General features: G+C 49.4%; 1 protein-coding gene across 5 annotated transcripts in view; it reads left to right on the forward strand.

Annotated features, from left to right (window-relative positions):
- Nucleotides 1–20,364, forward strand: part of LOC134349170 (glutamate receptor 1-like) — a 201,221-nt gene that overhangs the window by 37,704 nt on the left and 143,153 nt on the right. For 4 of the 5 annotated variants that reach the window (XM_063053099.1, XM_063053100.1, XM_063053102.1 and 1 more), the window contains 7 exons: nt 747–931; nt 6,038–6,091; nt 6,800–6,961; nt 7,786–7,953; nt 11,604–11,708; nt 18,366–18,476; nt 20,003–20,209. In XM_063053099.1, coding sequence (XP_062909169.1) covers nt 747–931; nt 6,038–6,091; nt 6,800–6,961; nt 7,786–7,953; nt 11,604–11,708; nt 18,366–18,476; nt 20,003–20,209 — 992 coding nt within the window. The remainder of the gene's footprint in view (nt 1–746; nt 932–6,037; nt 6,092–6,799; nt 6,962–7,785; nt 7,954–11,603; nt 11,709–18,365; nt 18,477–20,002; nt 20,210–20,364) is intronic. The other variant, XM_063053103.1, reaches the window with a different exon arrangement.

Below are 20,364 nucleotides of genomic sequence, written 5' to 3' on the forward strand. Positions count from 1 at the left end.
GTACTTCCCACTTCACCTCTGTGCCGGCCTTGGGGACAACAAGGTCTCTTCAAACATCCTCCCCCTACCAACAGTGTCTCATCTTATCCTCCCTCTGCCACATTGTGGCCCATTCCCTCGGCTCCTCCACACCCTCCTGAAGCCTCTCCCAATTTTTGGCTTCTCGTACTCCAGTGGGAAGAGGAAGAGGGGGCTGGGGGAGTGGTGATTGGATGCTGCTGGTGCTGGGTCCAACAGCCTATTGCTATTGGCACTGGGCCACTCACTCCTGTGCAAGTCTGGGTAGGGGAGGAATGGGTATGGTTACTCCTGGTGCCAGGTCCAGCCTCTTGTAGCCTCTTGCACAGGTCTGGGTAATGGGGGGAGTGGGTTTGGATCCCCTGCCACTGACATAGGCACTGACATTGGGCCAATCCCCTAGTGCCAGGTTTGAGACCCTTGGTGTTGGCACTCTGCCAATTGCCCATGCACTGATCTGGATAGTAGTGGAAGGGGGTTTGGATTCCCTGGGCTCTGGGGGCCGAGACCCTCAGTGTTGGCACTCTGCCACTTGCTTGTGTGCAGGTCTGGATGGAAAGGGAAGGGGGTTTGGATCCCCTGGGCTCTGGGGTCAGAGACCCTCAGTGTCGGTGCTCTGCCACTTGCCCATGCGCAGATCTGGATGGTAGTGGAAGGGGGTTTGGATCCCCTGGGCTCTGGGGTCCGAGACCCCCCGTGTTGATGCTCTACCACTCGCTCCTACACAGGTCTGTCAGTGTTACAGAAAGTGCTGGACACGGCAGCAGAGAGAAACTGGCAGGTTACGGCCGTCAGCATGGAGACCACCACAGAGGAGGGTTTCCGGATGCTCTTCAGGGACCTGGACAAGGGGAAGGATCGACACGTGGTCGTCGACTGCGAGGCCGAAAGGCTCAACGCCGTGATGAACAAGGTAACAGTGGCAGGGGCAGGTGGTGGGTGGGTGTGACCACACTGTCCGCACGTTGATCATGTACCAAGGTACAGTGTGGACAGACAGGGTATGACTTGGGCAAGCAGAAGGCATGTACGGGCAACCACTAGGCACAGTGTGGGCAGACAGAGGGCATGGTGTGGGCAGACAGAGGGCATGGTGTGGGCAGGCACAGGGTACAGTGTGGACAGACAGAGGGCATGCTGTGGGCAGACAGAGGGTGCAGTGTGGACAGACAGAGGGCATGCTGTGGGCAGGCACAGGGTACAGTGTGGACAGACAGAGGGCATGGTGTGGGCAGGCACAGGGTACAGTGTGGACAGACAGAGGGCATGGTGTGGGCAGGCACAGGGTACAGTGTGGACAGACAGAGGGCATGCTGTGGGCAGACAGAGGGTGCAGTGTGGACAGACAGAGGGCATGGTGTGGGCAGGCACAGGGTACAGTGTGGACAGACAGAGGGCATGGTGTGGGCAGGCACAGGGTACAGTGTGGACAGACAGAGGGCATGGTGTGGGCAGACACGGAGTACAATGTGGGCAGCTAATGAGCCTGGTATGGGCACACTGTATGCACACTGAGTACATAGCACCCAGACACCAGGTAGACAATGGTTATACTCTTGGTACATAAGAACACATAAGAACTGAGAGCAAAGGTCGGTCATTTGACCTGTTGTGCCTGCACCACTGTTCAATAAGAAGTAAGGACTAGGAGCAGGAGTCGGCCATCTAGCCCATCGAGCCTGCTCCACCACTCAATAAGGACTTATGGACTGGGAGTTAGCTACAGTATCTGGCCATCTGACCAAAAGACACAGGAGCTGAATTAGGCCATTCGCTCATGGCTGAATTTTTTTTCATTCAATCATGGCTGATCATTTTCTCCCCTCCTGAGCCCTGCTCCCCAGCCTTCTCCCCATAACCTTCTATGTCGTGGCCAATCATGAACCTATCAAGCTCTGTCTTAAATATACCCAACAACCTGGCCTCCACAGCTGCCCGTGGTAACAAATTCCACAAATTCACCACCTTCTGACTGAACACATGTCTCCGCATCTCTGTTTTAAATCGATGCCTCTCTATCCTGAGGCTATGCCCTCTTGTCCTAGACACCCCCACCATGGGAAACATCCTTTCCACATCTACTCTGTCTCAGTCTATAAACATCCAAAAGGTTTCAATGAGATTCCCCGTCACCCTTCTCAATTACAGCGTGTACAAACCCAGAACCATCAGACGTTCCTCATATGATAACCCTTTCATTCCCAGAATTATCCTTGTGAACCTCCTCTGGACCCTCTCCAATATCAGCACATTTTTTCTAAGATGAGGAGCCCAAAACTGTTCACAATACTCAAGGTGAGGCCTCACCTTATAAGGCCTCAGCATCACATCCCTGTTCTTGTATTCTCGACCTCTTGAAATGAATGCTAATATTGCATTTGCCTTCTCACCACCGAATCAACTTGCAAGTTAACCTTTAGGGCGTTCTGCACAAGGGCTCCCAATTCATTTTGCATCTCAGATTTTTGGATTTTCTCCCTGTTTAGAAAACAGTCTGCACACTTAATTCTTCTACCATAGTGCATGACCGTGAACTAAATTCTCATTTAGTTTATCTGCCATCTCCTTGTCCCTCATTATTATTTCTCCATCTCATTTTCTAGTGGTCCTATAGCCACTCTCATTTCTCTTTTATTTTTTACATTCTTGAAAAAGCTTTTACTATCCATCTTGATATTGCTTGCTAGCTTGCTTTCATATTCCATCTTTTCCCTCCTAATGATTCTTTTAGTTGCTTTCTGTAGGTTTTTAAAAGCTTCCCAATCCTCTTTCTTCCTGCTATTTTTTGCTTTGTTGTATGCTCTGTCTTTTGCTTTTACATTAGCTTTGACTTCCCTTGTACTATTTTGCCATTTGAGTATTTCTTCATTTTTGGAATACATCTATCCTGCATCTTCCCCATTTTTCCCAGAAATGCACACCATTGCTGCTCTGTTGACATCCCTGCCAGCAGCTCCTTCCAATATACTTTGGCCAACTGCTCTCTCATACCACTGTAATTTCCTTTACTCCACTGAAATACTGCTACATCAAACTTTACTTTCTCCCTATCAAATTTCAAGTTGAACTCAATTATATTGTGATCACTGGTTCCTAAGGCAGTGTCCCGTCTGTACTTTAATTTACTCCTCTCTGCGCTGCTTCCACCACTGATTGGGCTGTCCATTGTGCCTGTTCCACCATTCAGTAAGAACATGACTGATCTGTCCGTGGACTCAGCTCCACCTCTCAGCCTTTTCCCTGTACCCCTTACTTCCCCTACAATGCAAATGTTTTAAATACATCCACTGATCACTTTATTCATTACCTCCTGTATCTAATGAAGTGGCTGCTGAGTTTGTGGTCTCCTGCGGCTCTAGCCCATCTGCTTCAAGGTTCGATGTGTTGTGCGTTCAGAGATGCTCTTTGGCACACCATGGTTGTAACGTGTGGTTACTTGAGTTACTGTTGCCTTCCTGTCAACTTCAACCAGTCTGGTCATTCTCCTCGGACCTCTGTCAGTAACGAGGCGTTATCCCCACACTCACTGCTGGCCTGATTGCTTTTTGCACCATACTCAATAAATGCTCAAGACTGTTATACGTGAAAATCCCAGAAGGTCAGCACTTTCTGAGGTTTTCAAAGCACCCCATCTGGCATCGACAGTCATTCCACAGTCAAAGTCACTTAGATCACATTTCTTTCCCGTTCTGATGTTTGGTCTGAACAAATGATCTTCTTGACCATGTCAGCATGCTTTTATACATTGACTTGCCGCCAATTGATTGGCTGATCATATATTTGCATTATTGGGCAGGTGTATCTCATAACGTGCCCACTGAGTGTACTTTTAATGAGGTAGCCTGTGGCAGAGAGTTCCACAGATTCATTACTCACTGGGGAAAAAACTTTCTCCTCATCTCCATCCTAAATCTACTCCCTTTAATCTTGATGCTATGCCCCCTAGTTCTAGTACACACTGGAAAGAGAGTGGGCAGACTCTGGTATGTGAGTGGTACACACTGGATGTAAATGGGTGCACACTGGCAGTCAAGTGATACACACTTGGTATATGAGTGGTACACACAGGGTAAGTGAGTGGTACACACTGGGTATATGAGTGGTACACACTGGGTAAGTGAGTGGTGCACACAGGGTAAGTGAGTGGTACACACAGGGTAAGTGAGTGGTACACACTGGGTATATGAGTGGTACACACAGGGTAAGTGAGTGGTGCACACTGGGTAAGTGAGTGGTACACACTGGATAAGTGAGTGGTGCACACTGGATATATGAGTGGTACACACTGGGTGTATGAGTGGTACACACTGGGTGTATGAGTGGTACACACTGGGTATATGAGTGGTACACACAGGATAAGTGAGTGGTACACACTGGGTATATGAGCGGTACACACTGGATATATGAGTGGTACACACTGGGTGTATGAGTGGTACACACAGGATAAGTGAGTGGTACACACTGGGTATATAAGTGGTACACAGTGGATATATGAGTGGTACACACTGGGTGTATGAGTGGTACACACTGGGTATATGAGTGGTACACACTGGGTATATGAGTGGTACACACTGGGTAAGTGAGTGGTACACACTGGGTGTATGAGTGGTACACACTGGGTAAGTGAGTGGTACACACTGGGTGTATGAGTGGTACACACAGGATAAGTGAGTGGTACACACAGGGTAAGTGAGTGTCACACTCTGGGTATGTGAGTGTCACACTCTGGGTATATGAGTAGTATACACTGGGTATGTGAGTGGTGTCCGCACTGGATACACGAGTGGTACACACTGGGTATATGAGTGGTACACACTGGGTGTATGAGTGGTACACACTGGGTATATGAGTGGTACACACTGGGTGTATGAGGGGTACACAGTGGATATATGAGTGGTACACACTGGGTGTATGAGTGGTACACACTGGGTATATGAGTGGTACACACAGGGTAAGTGAGTGTCACACTCTGGGTATGTGAGTGTCACACTCTGGGTATGTGAGTGTCACACTCTGGGTATATGAGTAGTATACACTGGGTATGTGAGTGGTGTCCGCACTGGATACACGAGTGGTACACACTGGGCATGAGGGTTGTAAACACTGGCATTCGAGTGGTACACACTGACAGTTGAGTGGCACACATGGGGTATACGAGTAGCACACACAGGGTATACAAACACTGACAGTCAAGTGGTCCTCCTTGGCAGCTGAGTAGCGCACACTGGGTATATGAGCAGCACATGCTGGCAGTCAAGCAGTACACATCAGGGATATAAGCAATACAGACTGGGTTACAAACACTGATAGTCGAGTAGTACACATTAGCAGTTGAGCAGTACACACGGGCAATCAGCTGCTGCACACTGGCAGCTGAGTGTCACACACTGTGTATATGAGCAGCACACTGGCAATCGACTGGTGCACACTGGCAGTTGAGTGGCGCTCACTGGGTATATGAGCAGTACACACTGGGTATAAAAATACTGACAGTCGATCGGTACACACTGGCAACGGACTGGTGCACACTGGCAGTTGACTGGCACACAGTGGGTATACGAATTGCAGACACTGAGAGCAGACTGGGCATTCAGCACACGAGGAGCAGGTGGTGGGTACCAACTCTGCAGACTTGGTTTAGACACTAGACACACAGCTCTGTGCTGATACTGGGAGGTGGGGGGAGGTTCTGGCTTGTGGGATGATCCCTATGTGGCAAGGCAGCCACTGCTCTCTCTGTTCAGTTGGAGCTGCTGAGCGGTGTGTGTGATCTCCCTGGGGCATCCCCCCACCTCCTCCACAGTGATCTATGTTACCAGCTCCTGCCCTGTCCTGGACTAGGCCTGGCTCAATCAGCTTCATTCAATGAACCAAATGACCACACCTTGTGTCAACATCAGTTAGGAGTCAGCAGGTGCATGGGGAGTGGAGTCTGGGGAAAGTGGGTTGATGTTGGTTGATGGCCCTGCTCCCAGGAACTTTTACTTTTTCTCTCTCGTTCTCAATCTCTCTCTCATAGATCATCAACATAGGGAAACACATTCGGGGATATCAGTACATCTTCGCCACTCTGGTAGGTGAGATATTTCTCTTCACCCCAATCCACCACAATCCCCCACTCAGTAGGACCTCTCCTCCTCTCCCACCCACTCCTCAAGGGACCCTTCCACCTCTCCCACTTTAGGTGTGTGAGCGGCAATGTGTGTGTGTGTGTGTGTGTGTGAGAGACAGAGACACAGGGTGTGAGCGAGATACTGGATGTATCTGTGAATGACAGTGTGTGCATGAGTGTGTAACACTGCGTGTGTGTGAGAGAGAGACACTGGGTGTTTAAGTGTGAATGGCACTGGGTATATGTGTCTGTGACACTGTGTGAGAGAGAGGATACACACACTGGGTGTGTGTGTGTGTGTGAGAGACACTGGGTATGTGAGTGTGAATGGCACTGGCTATATGTGTATGTGATACTGTGTGTATGTGAGATGCTGGGTGACACTGGCTGACACTGGGTAACACTGGTTGAAACTGGGTGGTGCTGGCTGACAATTGGATATACTAAGTGACACTAGCTGTGTTGGTGATGATAGGTGTGAGCGTGGCCCTGGATGACACTGGCTGACACTGGGCAACACTGGTTGACACTGAGATATGTGACACTAGGTGTGTGGGTGATTCTGGATGACACTGGTTGAGACTGGGTGACTGGGTAATGATGGGTGTGAGGGTGACACTGGGTGACACTGGTTGTTTGGATGATGCTGGGTGACATTGGGTATTGCAGGGGTTCCTGGACATGGACCTGGCAATGTTTCGGTATGCAGGGGCCAACGTCACTGGCTTCCACATGGTGTGGCCACACAGCGAGATGGTCGACAAGTTCCTGCAGCGCTGGAGGAGGCTTGACAACAAGGAGTATCAGGGTGTGGACCGGGAACGTCTCAAGGTGAGACACCCAAGTCACCACCCACCAGCAGACCATTCGGCCCCAGGCCTGCCCCCACTCCCCTCCCCGCACAGCAAGAGGGTGCGGACGTTTCACTGATCTATCACTTTCAATTCCCACCTGCCACACTTCCTGTTCCTCTCCTAGCATTCCCTGTTCCCACTCCTACTCTCCCTGTTCTCATAAGACCAAAATACAATTGGCCCATCCAGACCTTTAAATATTTGATAGGTTTCAATGAACACCAGCGAGTACACGCCCAGAGCCTTCAAACCCTCCTCATATGTTAGCTTTCACCTCCAGAATCTGTCTCGTGAACCTCGTCTGAACCCTCTCCAATGCCAGCACATTCCTTCTTAGATAAAGGGCCCAAAACTACTCACAATACTCCAAGTACGGTCTGACCAATGCCTTGTAAAGTCTCAGCATTCCCCCCTCCTACTCCATAAGATCATAGACATAGGAGCAGAATTAGGCCATGCAGTCTGCTCTACCATTCCATCAGGGCTGATTTATTTTTCCACTCAACCCCAGCCTCTTGCCTGCTCCCTGTAACCTTTGACACCCTGATTAATCAAGAACTTACCAACCTCCATTGTAAATGTACCCAATGACTAGGCCACTCTTCCCATTCACAACAGTAGAAGCGGGTGGAGGTGATGCCCCTCATTCCGACTCCTCTCTGAAAGACCTGGGCAAGTCTTCACCCTCAGCACCATGTGTTTTGTTCTCGTGTCCCTGATTCCCAGAATTCCTGATGCCCATGCCATTTGCCAACTGTGTGGAGCAGCTCCCTCACATCTGCACCTTCCCCACCTTGACAGTACACATCAGCCATGACCTTGGACGGAGTCCTGGTCTTGTCCGAAGCCTTCAAGTATCTTCGCAAGACTCGGATTGACATCGCGCGCAGAGGAAATGCCGGAGATTGCCTGGCGAACCCAGCTGTTCCCTGGGGCCAAGGGATCGACATCCAGCGAGCTTTGCAGCAGGTAGGACAATGAAAGAATGTACACCATCCCATTCCGTAGCCCCAGAACTAGCTGCTTCAAAAACACAGTCTGGAGGTCCCCAGGTCCTGAGATCATGGGCAGTGATGGGTGAGGTTGAGCCTCTGGACCTGTCCCAGGCTGGAAGTCTGGGGCAGTCCTTTAGCCTGAGCCCGAGGTGGAGGGGGCTCCTGTCTTGCCCTCGCTGATGAATCCAGACCCTCAAGGAGAAGGATCACTCAGCCCTCCAGCACAATCTGGTATGAGTTAAGTTGAGGAAGCTGGTCGACATCTTTGATAGTAGATGTCAGAAGAACTCACCACCCCAGCTGAAAAATGGGAAATATACCTTCACCTGGAATGTAGCCCTCCATATCCCTTCCATCCATGTAGCTTCTCTTAAACATTGAAATCAAGCTTGTATCCATCAGTTCCGCTGGCAGCTCATTCCACACTCTCACCATCTTCTGAGTGAAGAAATTCCTCCTCAGGTTCCCCTTAAACATTTCACCTTTCACCCTTAACCCATGACTTCTTGTTCTAGTCTCACCCAACCACAGTGGAAAAAGCCTGCTTGTATTTATTCTATCATTACCCTTCATAACTTTGTATACTTCTATCAAATCTCCTCCTCATTCTACTATATTCCAGTCCTAACCTATTCAACCTTTCCCTATAATTCAGGATCTTAAATCCCAGCAACATTCTTGTAAATTTTCTCTGTACTCTTTCAATCTTATTTACTTCTTTCCTGTAGGTAGATGACCAAAACTGTACACATTAATCCAAATTAGGTCTCAACAACATCTTGTACAACTTCAACATAACATCCCAACTCCTGTACTCAGTACTTTGATTCATGAAGGCCGATGTGACAAAAGCTCCCTCTATGACCCTATCTGCTTGTGACACCACTTTCAAGGAATTATGGATCTGCTCCCAGTTCCCTCTGTTCGACTGCACTCCTCCGTATCCTATCACTCACTGTGTAAGATACCCCAGTTTGTCCTCCCAAAGTGCAACACCTCACACTTGTCTGCATTAAATTCCATCTGCCATCTTTCCAGCTGGTCTGGATCCTGCTGCAAACTTTGATAGCCTTCCTCACTGTCCACTACACCTCCAATCTTGGTGTTATCCACAATTTGCTGATCCAATTTACCATATTGTCATCCAGATCATTGATATAGATGACAACAACAATGGAACCAGAACTGATCCCTGTGGCACTCCTCTAGTCACAGGCTTCCAGCCAAAGGGGCGAACATCTATGACAGAGTGAAACTCCCTCCACACTGTCCCATCACACACTCCCGGGGTCAGACACAGAGTGAAACTCCCTCCACGCCGTCCCATCACACACTCCTGGGGTCAGACACAGAGTGAAGCTCCCTCCACACTGTCCCATCACACTCTCCCAGGATCAGATACAGAGTGAAGCTCCCTCCACACTGTCCCATCACACACTCCCGGGATCAGATACAGAGTGAAGCTCCCTCCACACTGTCCCATCACACACTCCCGGGGTCAGACACAGAATGAAGCTCCCTCCACACCGTCCCATCACACACTCCCGGGTCAGACACAGAGTGAAGCTCCCTCCACACTGTCCCATCACACATTCCCGGGGTCAGACAGAGAGTGAAGCTCCCTCTACACTGTCCCATCACACACTCCCAGAATTAGACACAGAGTGAAACTCCCTCCACACCCTCCCATCACACACTCCCAGGTTCAGACCGAGTGAACCTCCCTCCACACTGTCCCATCACACACTCCCAGGATCAGATACAGAGTGAAGCTCCCTCCACACTGTCGCATCACACACTCCCGGGGTCAGACACAGAGTGAAGCTCCCTCCACACTGTCCCATCACACACTTCCGGGGTCAGACGCAGAGTGCAGCTCCCTCCACACTGTCCCAGCACACACTCCCGGGGTCAGACACAGAGTGAAGCTCCCTCCACACTGTCCCATCACACACTCCTGAGGTCAGACACAGAGTGAAACTCCCTCCACACTATCCCATCACACACTCCCGGGGTCAGACACAGAATGAAGCTCCCTCCACACTGTCCCATCACACACTCGCGGGGTCAGACACAGAGTGAAACTCCCTCCACACTGTCCCATCACACACTCCCGGGATCAGACACAGAGTGAAGCTCCCTCCACACTGTCCCATCACACACTCCCGGAATTAGACACAGAGTGAAACTCCCTCCACACCGTTCCATCACACACTCCCGGGGTCAGACACGGAGTGAAGCTCCCTCCACACTGTCCCATCACACACTTCCGGGGTCAGACGCAGAGTGCAGCTCCCTCCACACTGTCCCAGCACACACTCCCGGGGTCAGACACAGAGTGAAGCTCCCTCCACACTGTCCCATCACACACTCCTGGGGTCAGACACAGAGTGAAACTCCCTCCACACTGTCCCATCACACACTCCCGGGGTCAGACACAGAATGAAGCTCCCTCCACACTGTCCCATCACACACTCGCGGGGTCAGACACAGAGTGAAGCTCCCTCCACACTGTCCCATCACACACTCCTGGTGACAGACACTGAGTGAAGCTCCTTCCAAACTGTCCCATCACATAATCCTGGGGTCAGACACAGAGTGAAGCTCCCTCCACACTGTCCCATCACACACTCCTGGGGTCAGACACAGAGTGAAACTCCCTCCACACTGTCCCATCACACACTCCCGGGGTCAGACACAGAATGAAGCTCCCTCCACACTGTCCCATCACACACTCGCGGGGTCAGACACAGAGTGAAACTCCCTCCACACTGTCCCATCACACACTCCCGGGATCAGACACAGAGTGAAGCTCCCTCCACACTGTCCCATCACACACTCCCGGAATTAGACACAGAGTGAAACTCCCTCCACACCGTTCCATCACACACTCCCGGGGTCAGACACAGAGTGAAGCTCCCTCCACACTGTCCCATCACACACTTCCGGGGTCAGACGCAGAGTGCAGCTCCCTCCACACTCTCCCATCACACACTCCCGGGGTCAGACGCAGAGTGCAGCTCCCTCCACACTGTCCCATCACACACTCCCGGGGTCAGACGCAGAGTGCAGCTCCCTCCACACTGTCCCATCACACATACCTGGGATCAGACACAGAGTGAAACTCCCTCCACACTGTCCCATCACACACACCTGGGATCAGACGCAGAGTGCAGCTCCCTCCACACTGTCCCATCACACGCACCTGGGATCAGACACAGAGTGAAACTCTCTCCACACTGTCCCATCACACACTCCCGGGGTCAGACGCAGAGTGCAGCTCCCTCCACGCTGTCCCATCACACACTCCTGGTGACAGACACTGAGTGAAGCTCCTTCCAAACTGTCCCATCACATAATCCTGGGGTCAGACACAGAGTGAAGCTCCCTCCACACCATCCCATGACACACTCCTGGGGACAGACACAGAGTGAAGCTACTTTGCGCTGTCACGTCACAGACTCCTGGAGTCAGACACAAAGTGAAGCTTCCTCCAAGCCATCCCACAAGTCTCTCCTATGAAAACCACATGAACCACACCATCTGGCCCTTGCTTTCGGTGGAGGCATCAGGTTTGACCTGTCCCTTTGAGCTGAGACCAGTCTGTGTTCTGTGTCCTGGCAGGTTCGTAGTGAGGGTCTGACTGGAAACATCCAGTTTGATGAATTTGGCCATCGAACAAACTACACCGTCAGTGTGCTAGAGCTGAAGACTGATGGGATGAGGAAGGTAAACACTGTGAGGGTGATCGATCCGCTCTGCCAAAGTCGACAATCCCATAGCATACATCCTTCAGCCCCTTCCAACATCATGGACATCCCATACCAGTACCTCACCCTTGACACCACACATTGAACCCCAGCCCATACACCCAACACCTCCTAACCCACAGACCTCCACACACCCAACACCTCCTACCCCACGCACCCAATACCTCCTACCCCACATACCCAACACCTCCTACCCCACAGACCCACACACACCAACACCTCCTACCCCACAGACCCCCATACACCCAACACCTCCTACCCCACAGACCCCCACACACCCAACTCCTCCTACCCCACACACCCAACACCTCCTACCCCACAGACCCCCACACACCCAACATCTCCTACCCTACAGACCACCATCCACCCAAAACCTCCTACCCCACAGACCCCCACACACCCAACACCTCCTACCCTACAGACCCCCACAACCCAACACCTCCTACCCCACACACCCAACACCTCCTACCCCACAGACCACCACACACACCAACACCTCCTACCCCACAGACCCTCATACACCCAACACTTCCTACCCCACAGACCACCACACACCCAACACCTCCTACCCCACAGACCACCATCCACCTGGAACCCCACCCTTCTTATCCAACCCCTCCACAGTTCCCACACCCTAAACTCTGCCACCTCCCACATCATGGACACACCACACATGGAAACGCACCCCACATATCCAATAGCCCTGCACCTCCACTCCCCACCCTGAACCGCACCTGGGTCCACATTGTTCAACTTCATTGGAGAAATGGTGGTGTGGGAGGCGCAGTGATGAGATAGAGTGGGTGAGTGGGGATGGGGAGACGTGCGGGGGATGGTACAGGGAGGATGAGGGTCAGTGGGTTGGGGAGACTGTGGGTGGATAAGATGGTGAGGGTGGGGATACGGTGGGGGAGAGAAGCCAGTGGGGATGGAGAAATCAAGCAACACACATAAAAGTTACTGGTGAACGCAGCAGGCCAGGCAGCATCTCTAGGAAGAGGTGCAGTCGACGTTTCAGGCTGAGACCCTTCATCAGGTCCTGACGAAGGGTCTCCGTCTGAAACGTCGACTGCATCTCTACCTAGAGATGCTGCCTGGTCTGCTGTGTTCACCAGCAACTTTTATGTGTGTTGCTTGAATTTCCAGCATCTGCAGAATTCCTGTTGTTTGGGGATGGAGAAATGGTGGGGTGGGGAAGACCATAAGACAAAGGAGCAGAATTAGGTCAGGTTTTTGCAGCAATCAGAAGAATAATACTGTGATCGGCTCTGAGCCTCAGAAGAGTAGGATGAAGTCAGGCAGAGCAATAGTCTTAGGGGACTTGATAGTTCGGGGGACAGATAGGAGATTCTGCAGCAGCAAAAGAGACGCCAGGATAGTGTGTTGCCTAGGGTGTCTCTGAGCAGTTGCAGAATATTCTTGAAGAGGAGGGTGAGCAACCAGAGGTCGTGGCACATAACAAAAGCAGGAGAGGGGCAGAGGTCCTGCACAGTAAGTTTAAAGAGTTAGGAAGGAGGCTGAAGATCAGGACCGCCAAGGTGGTAATCTCCGGATTATTCCCGGTGCCATAAGCTAGTGAAGGTCAGAACAGGAAGAGAGCCCAGATGAATGATTGACTGTTGAAATAGTGCAGAGGGCAGGATTTCAAATTCTTGGATCATTGGAAACTTTTCTGGGGAGGGGGTGACCTGTACAGGTGGGACAGGTTGCACCTGAACTGGAGGGGAACTAATATCCTCTGAGGGAGGTTTTCTAATCCTATTGAGGAGGGTTTAAACTAGATTTCTGGGGGGGTGGGTAGGTGGGAACTGAAGTGAAGAGTCAGAGGATGGGGTGGTTGGTGCACAAGTAGAGACAGCTTGTAGGGAGTTTGTGAGGAAGGATAGGCAGGTGATAGAACAAAGATGTTCTCAGCCAGATGGTTTGAGATGTGTTTATTTTAATGCAAGAAGTTTCATAAACAAGGCAGAGGAACTTAGAGTGTGGATGAATACGTGGAACTATGACGTGGCCATTACAGAGACTTTAATGTCTCAGGAGCAGGAATGGCTGCTGAGTATGCCAGGCTTTAGATGTTTCAAAAAGCACAGGGAGGGAGGCAAAATAGGTGGGAGCATGGCATTGCTAATCAGGTATAGTATCACGGCTGCAGAAAAGGAGGAAGTCATGGAGGGATGGTCTACTCTGTCATTATGGGTGGAAGTTAGAAACAGGAAGGGGGCAATTACTCTACAGGGTGTATTTTATAGACCACCCAATATTAATAGAGACATCAAGGAGCAGATAGGGAGGCAGATTCTGGAATGGTGCAATAATAATAGAGTTGTTGTGATGGGTGATTTTAACTTTCCTAATATTGATTGACAACTTCTGAGAGCGATGGGCTTAGATAGGGTGGAGTTTGTTAGGTGAGTTCAGGAAAGTTTCCTGATGCAGTATGTAGATAAGCAAACTAGAGGAGAGGCTGTATTTGATCTGGTATTGGGAAATGAACCTGGTCAGGTGTCAGATCTCTCAGTGGGAGGGCATTTTGGAAGTAGTACTCTGTCTCCTTTACCATGGCGCAGGAGAGGGATGGGAGCAGAAGATTTGAGAAAACATTTAATTGGGGTAGGGGTGAAATATGATGCTATCAGGAAGGAACTTGGGAACATCAATTGGGAGCAGATGTTCTCTGGAAAATGCACAGCAGAGATGTGGCAAATGTTCAGGGAACATTTGCATGGCGTTCTGCATAGGTATGTTTCATTGAGGCAGGGAAAGGATGGGACTGTTAAAGAACCACAGCATACAAAGGATTTAGAAAATCTGGTTAAGAAGAAAAGAAAAGCTTACGAAAGGTTCAAGACACTAGGTACTGTTAGAGCGCTAGAAAATTACAAAGTTGCCAGGAAGGAGATCAAGAATGAAATTAGGAGAGCTAGAAGAGGCCATGAGAAAGCCCTGGTGAGCAGGATTAAGGAAAACCCCAGGGCATTCTACAAGTATGTGAAGAGCAAGAGGATGAGCCGTGTGAGAATAGGACCAATCAGATTGCTGAAGTGAATACACATGCATTGGTTATGATCTTTCAAGAATCACTTAATTGTGGCATAGCCCCAGAGGACTGGAAGATTGCAAATGTCACTCCACTCTTTAAGAAAGGAGGAAGGCAAAAGAAAGGAAATTATAGGACAATTAGCCATATTTCAGTGGTTGGGAAAATTGTTGGAGTCTATTATTAAAGATGAGGTTCTGGGTACTTGGAGACATAATAAAATAAGTCAAAGTCAGCATGGTTTCTATCAAGGGAACTCTTGCCTGACAAATCTATTAGAGTTCTTCAAGTAAGTAACATGCAGGCCAGACAAAGGAGAGGCAGTGGATGTCATTTACTTGGATTTTCAGAAGGCATTTGATAAGATGCCACACATAAGGCTGCCTAGCAAGATAAAAGCCTATGCGTTACAGGTAAAGATACTGGATGGATAGAGTGAGTGGGAATAAAAAGGGCCTTTTCTGGTTGGCTGTAGGTAACTAGCGGTATTCCTCAGGGGTCAGTATTGGGAGCACTACTTTTGACATTGCTTGTGAATAATTTAGATAATGGAATTGATGGCTTTGTGGCAAAGTTTGTGGATGATACAAAGATAGGTGGAGGGGTAGGTAGTGCCGAGGAAGCGATGCAATTGCAGCAGGACTTAGACAAGTTGGAAGAATGAGCAAAAAAGTAGCAGATGGAATACAGTGTTGGTAAGTGTATGATAATGCATTTTGGTAAAGGGAACAATAGACAAGTTAAGTCAAGTCGCTTTTTATTGTCATTTTGACCATAAGCTGCTGGGACAATACACAGTAAAAACGAAACAACGTTCTTCCAGGACCATGGTGTTACATGAAACAACACAAATCTACACTAGATTAAGTGAGACAACATAAGGCTACACTACACTATGTAAAACAACATAAAAACTGCACTAGATTACAGACCTACACAGGAGTACATAAAGTGCACAAGACAGTGCAGGGCAGTACAATCAATAATAAACAAGACAACAGGCACAGTAGAGGACAAATTACAATATAATAATAAATGATGTAGATGTCAGTCTAGACTCTAGGAACTGAGGAGTCTGATGACTTGGGGGAAGAAACTGTTACACAGTCTGGTCGTGAGAGCCCGAATGCTTCGGTGCCTTTTGCCAGATGGCAGGAGGGAGAAGAGTTTATATGAGGGGTGCGTGGGGTCCTTCACAATGCTGTTTGCTTTACGGATGCAGCATGTGGTGTAAATGTCTGTAATGGCGGGAAGAGAGACCCCGATGATCTTCTCAGCTGACCTCACTATCCGCTGCAGGGTCTTGCGATCTGAGATGGTGCAATTCCCGAACCAGGCAGTGAGGCAGCTGCTCAGGATGCTCTCAATACATCCTCTGTAGAATATGGTGAGGATGGGGGGTGGGAGATGGACTTTTCTCAGCCTTCACAGAAAGTGGAGATGCTGCTGGGCTTTCTTGGCTATGGAGCTGGTGTTGAGGGACCAGGTGAGATTCTCCGCCAGGCGAACACCAAGAAATTTGGTGGTCTTAACAATATCAATGGAGGAGCCGTCAATGTTCAGCGGAGAGTGCAATAGTGCAGACTACCATCTAAGTGTGAAGAAGATTCAAACATCAGGGCTGCAGAGGTACTTCTTGTGTAACTCCCAGAAGGTTAATTTATAGGTTGAGTCTGTGGTAAAGAAGGCAATTGCAATGTTGGCACTTATTTCAAGGGGAATAGAATTTAAAACCAAGGAGATAATGCAGAGGATTTATAAGACACTAGTCAGGCCACACTTGTAATTTTGTCAATAGTTTTGGGCCCCATATCTCAGAATGTCATTAGAGAGTGTACAGATGAGGTTCACAAGGATGATTCTGGGAATGAAGGGTTAACCTATGAGGAACGTTTGGCAGCTTTGGGCCTATACTCACTGGAATTTAGAAGAATGCAGGGGATCTCATTGAAACCTACTGGAAGTTGAACAGACGAGATAGGGTGGATGTGGAGAAGATGTTTCCTACGGTGAGGGTATCCATAACTTGAAGGCACAGCCTCAAAATTTAGGAATGACCTTTCAGAACAAAGGTAGGAGGAACTTCTTTAGCCAGAGGGTAGTGAATCTGTGGAATGCTCTGCCACAGACTGTGGAGGAGGCCAAGTCCCTGGGTTTATTTAAGGCAGAAGTTGATCGTTTCCTGATTGGTCAGTGCATCAAAGGAAATGGCGAACAGGCAGGTGTATGGGTGAGTGGAATCCGGGATCAGCCATGATGGAATGGCAGAGCAGACTTGATGGGCTGAATGGCCTAATTCTGTTCCTGCGTCCTATGTCTGATTTGGTGTATCGAGTCTACTCCGCCATTTCCGCGTGGCTGACCCAGTTTTCCTCTCAGCTCCAGTCTCCTGCCTTCTCCCCATATCCCTTCATGCCCTGACCAATCAAGAATATATTAACACTTCTGCTTTAAATATGCCCAAACACAGTCTCTGCAGCTTCCTATGGTGATGAATTCCTCAGATTCACCACTCCCGGGCTCAAGAAATTCCTCCTTACCTCCATTCTAAGACTGTCCTCTGGTCTCTGGTCTCCCACCATAGGAAACATCCTCACCACATCCACTCTATAAAGGCCTTTCGGCATTCAATACGTTTCAATGAGGTCACCCCTCATCCTTCTGAATTTCAGTGAATACAGGCCCAGAGCCATCAAACGCTCTTCATATGACAAGCCACTCAATCCTGGAATAATTTTCGTGAACGTCTTTTGAACCTTCTCCAGTATCAGCACATCCCTTATAAAATAAAAGCTCCAAAACTGCTCCCAAATCTCCAAGTGAGACCTCACCAGTGCTTTATAAAATCTTAACATTACATCATTGCTTTCATAGAAACATTTCGAATGTTGAAAGGCATTGACAGAGTGGATGTGGCAAAATTGTTTCCCATGGTGGGGGAGTCTAGTACGAGAGGGCATGACTTAAGGACTGAAGGGTGCCCATTCAGAACAGAGATGCAAAGAAATTTTTTTAGCCAGAGGGTGGTGAATCTATGGAATTTGTTGCCACGGGCAGCAGTGGAGGCCAAGTCATTGGGTGTATTTAAGGCAGAGATTGATAGGTATCTGAGTAGCCAGGGCATCAAGGGTTATGGTGAGAAGACAGGGGAGTGGGACTAAATGGGAGAATGGATCAGCTCATGATAAAATGGCGGAGCAGACTCGATGGGCCGAATGGCCAACTTCTGCTCCTTTGTCTTATGGTCTTATGGTCTTATATTTTAGTCCTCTTAAAATAAATGCTAACAACGCATTTGTTTTCCTCCCGAAAGACTCAACCTACAAATTAACCTTTAGGGAATCCTGCACATGGCTCCAAAGTTCCTTTGCACCTTAGCTTTCTGTATTTTCTCTCAATTTAGACAACCCTTTCATTTCTTCGACCGAAATGCATGACCATACATTTTCCAACGCTGTTTTTCATCTGCCACTTTTTTGCCCACTCTTGGTAAAGATAGGGTTGGAATAGGGAGGAGGAGTGTTGATGGGGTGGTGTGACCCAATCTCTCCATATTTACTATTCTCTCTACCAACGCAGATCGGTTATTGGAATGAAGATGACAAATTTGTGGCAACCACGGGTGATCTTCACGTCAGCAATGACACGAGTGGCATCCAGAACCAAACCTACATCGTCACCACCATACTAGTATGTATCTCTAGACAGAGTGATTCCGGGCAGGAGTACTCCGAGCTCACACCCTCCCCTCCCCTCCCTCAGCCTTGGGGTACATTATGCAGGCCTCCTGGATCCCTGTCCTGAGTAAAGGTAGACGCAGTATCTGCTCATGTTTTCCATCCCATCTGCCCCTGTATACTAGTCTCTTCATTGTCAAGCCTTTTCCCAAATTTCCTGCCAGGATTTTTCCGCACCCTCGACCTACAGTACATGCTGCACTTTGTGCCCAGAACTTTCTTTTTCCTTCCCCTCCCTCCTGCACTTTTCATTCTGTGGGTGGGTCTGGGATTGGGATCCATCTCTTTTCTCAGCGGGGCCCAATCCTTGCCTATGCCCTCCCTCCCTGCTCCCTCACCATTCTGACACTGTTAGATGTCATGTATCCATCTTCAGCCTATGTGTGGTCAACTGTATCTCAGGCGTGGATAACCAACTAGCTTACGATCTTCAGCCTCCTCTGTAACTGTACGAACCTGATGGAATTATGATCAGTGTTTACAGTGTGCTCCCCTGGCTCCCAACCCTGTCCAGCTGTCCCGGGTGCATTGGGTGAGGGTTCTGCAGCCTCCCCTCAGCCTGATACTGTCCCATTAGACGTTCAGTTACTCTACTCCACAGCCATTACCAACCATCACAACTTTTCCCACATGTTTGCTGCCCTCGCTCCCTCCAACTCTTCGAGGGTCTCTAGCTCTACTGTAATGTGAGATCTTCCTCTCTTCCCTGCCTTACTCAGAATCATAGAGACCAAGATACAGGCCTTTCGGCCCACCAGGTTCTTGCTCACCATCTAAAGACCTTGTAACCTGAACTACTGCCATTAAAACCTGTTTCCACAGTGGCCCCTGTTATCTTCCAAAGTCTATGAACAGCACGGGGAGAAAAACAGGAGAGGTTATTGCAGTGGTCAATGAACTTCAACAAATGAGGCCACCATATGATGGCGAGCAGGGAAATGATGGTCCAAATGGCCTGGTTCAGTGCACTATGGCCTGTTCTCAGCATCTCTGTCATTCACTCCTCTTCGGCACTTTCTCTTGAAAACAACCGGTCCTTCATCACTTTCTCTCCCTCCGGGATCCTACAGTCTCACAGATGAGACAGCATGCCCTCACACATTCACCACCCACTCACTGCCCTCAGACGGGTGGTTGCACCAGACAATTCAGCAATTGGATGGAATGCAGCTCCACCCTGCTAACTCTCTAGGATTAGATGGATAGAGCTCTTGCCTTCTCAACGCTCTGTGATTGGAAGAATGGAGCTCCGACCTGTTGACCAAGCTATGTGATTGGATGGATGGATCTCCGTCCCATTGACTGAGCTCTGTGATTGGATGGATAGAGCTCTGTCTTGTTAACTGAGTTCTATGATTGGATGAATGGATCTCTGTTCCATTGATAGTCTGTGATTGGATGAGTGGAGCTCTGCCTCATTGATGAGCTCTGTGATTGGATGGATGTGCATCCCATTGACTTTGCTTTGTGTCCCTGCAGGAGCCCCCGTACGTGATGTTGAAGAAGAACCAGGAGCAGCTGGAGGGGAATGATAAGTATGAGGGTTACTGCGTAGAGCTGGCAGCAGAGATCGCCAAACACGTGGGCTTCAAGTACAAATTGGCCATCGTGGCAGATGGGAAGTACGGAGCACGGGATCCCGAGAGCAAAGTGTGGAATGGGATGGTTGGGGAGCTAGTGTACTCGGTGAGTATCATTTGTGGGTGGGAGTGTTGCTTCCCTGAGCTGGCTAATGATGGCTGGTTCTGAATGGGCTCAGGCCAGTGTCCCACTCCATCCCAACATCGTTCCCCAGGGATAATGGAATATCTCCAAGAATCCTCTATTCTGAAGAGACCATA

The sequence above is a fragment of the Mobula hypostoma genome, chromosome 7 (genome assembly GCF_963921235.1).
Source record: "Mobula hypostoma chromosome 7, sMobHyp1.1, whole genome shotgun sequence".
NCBI classification, from domain to species: domain Eukaryota; kingdom Metazoa; phylum Chordata; class Chondrichthyes; order Myliobatiformes; family Myliobatidae; genus Mobula; species Mobula hypostoma.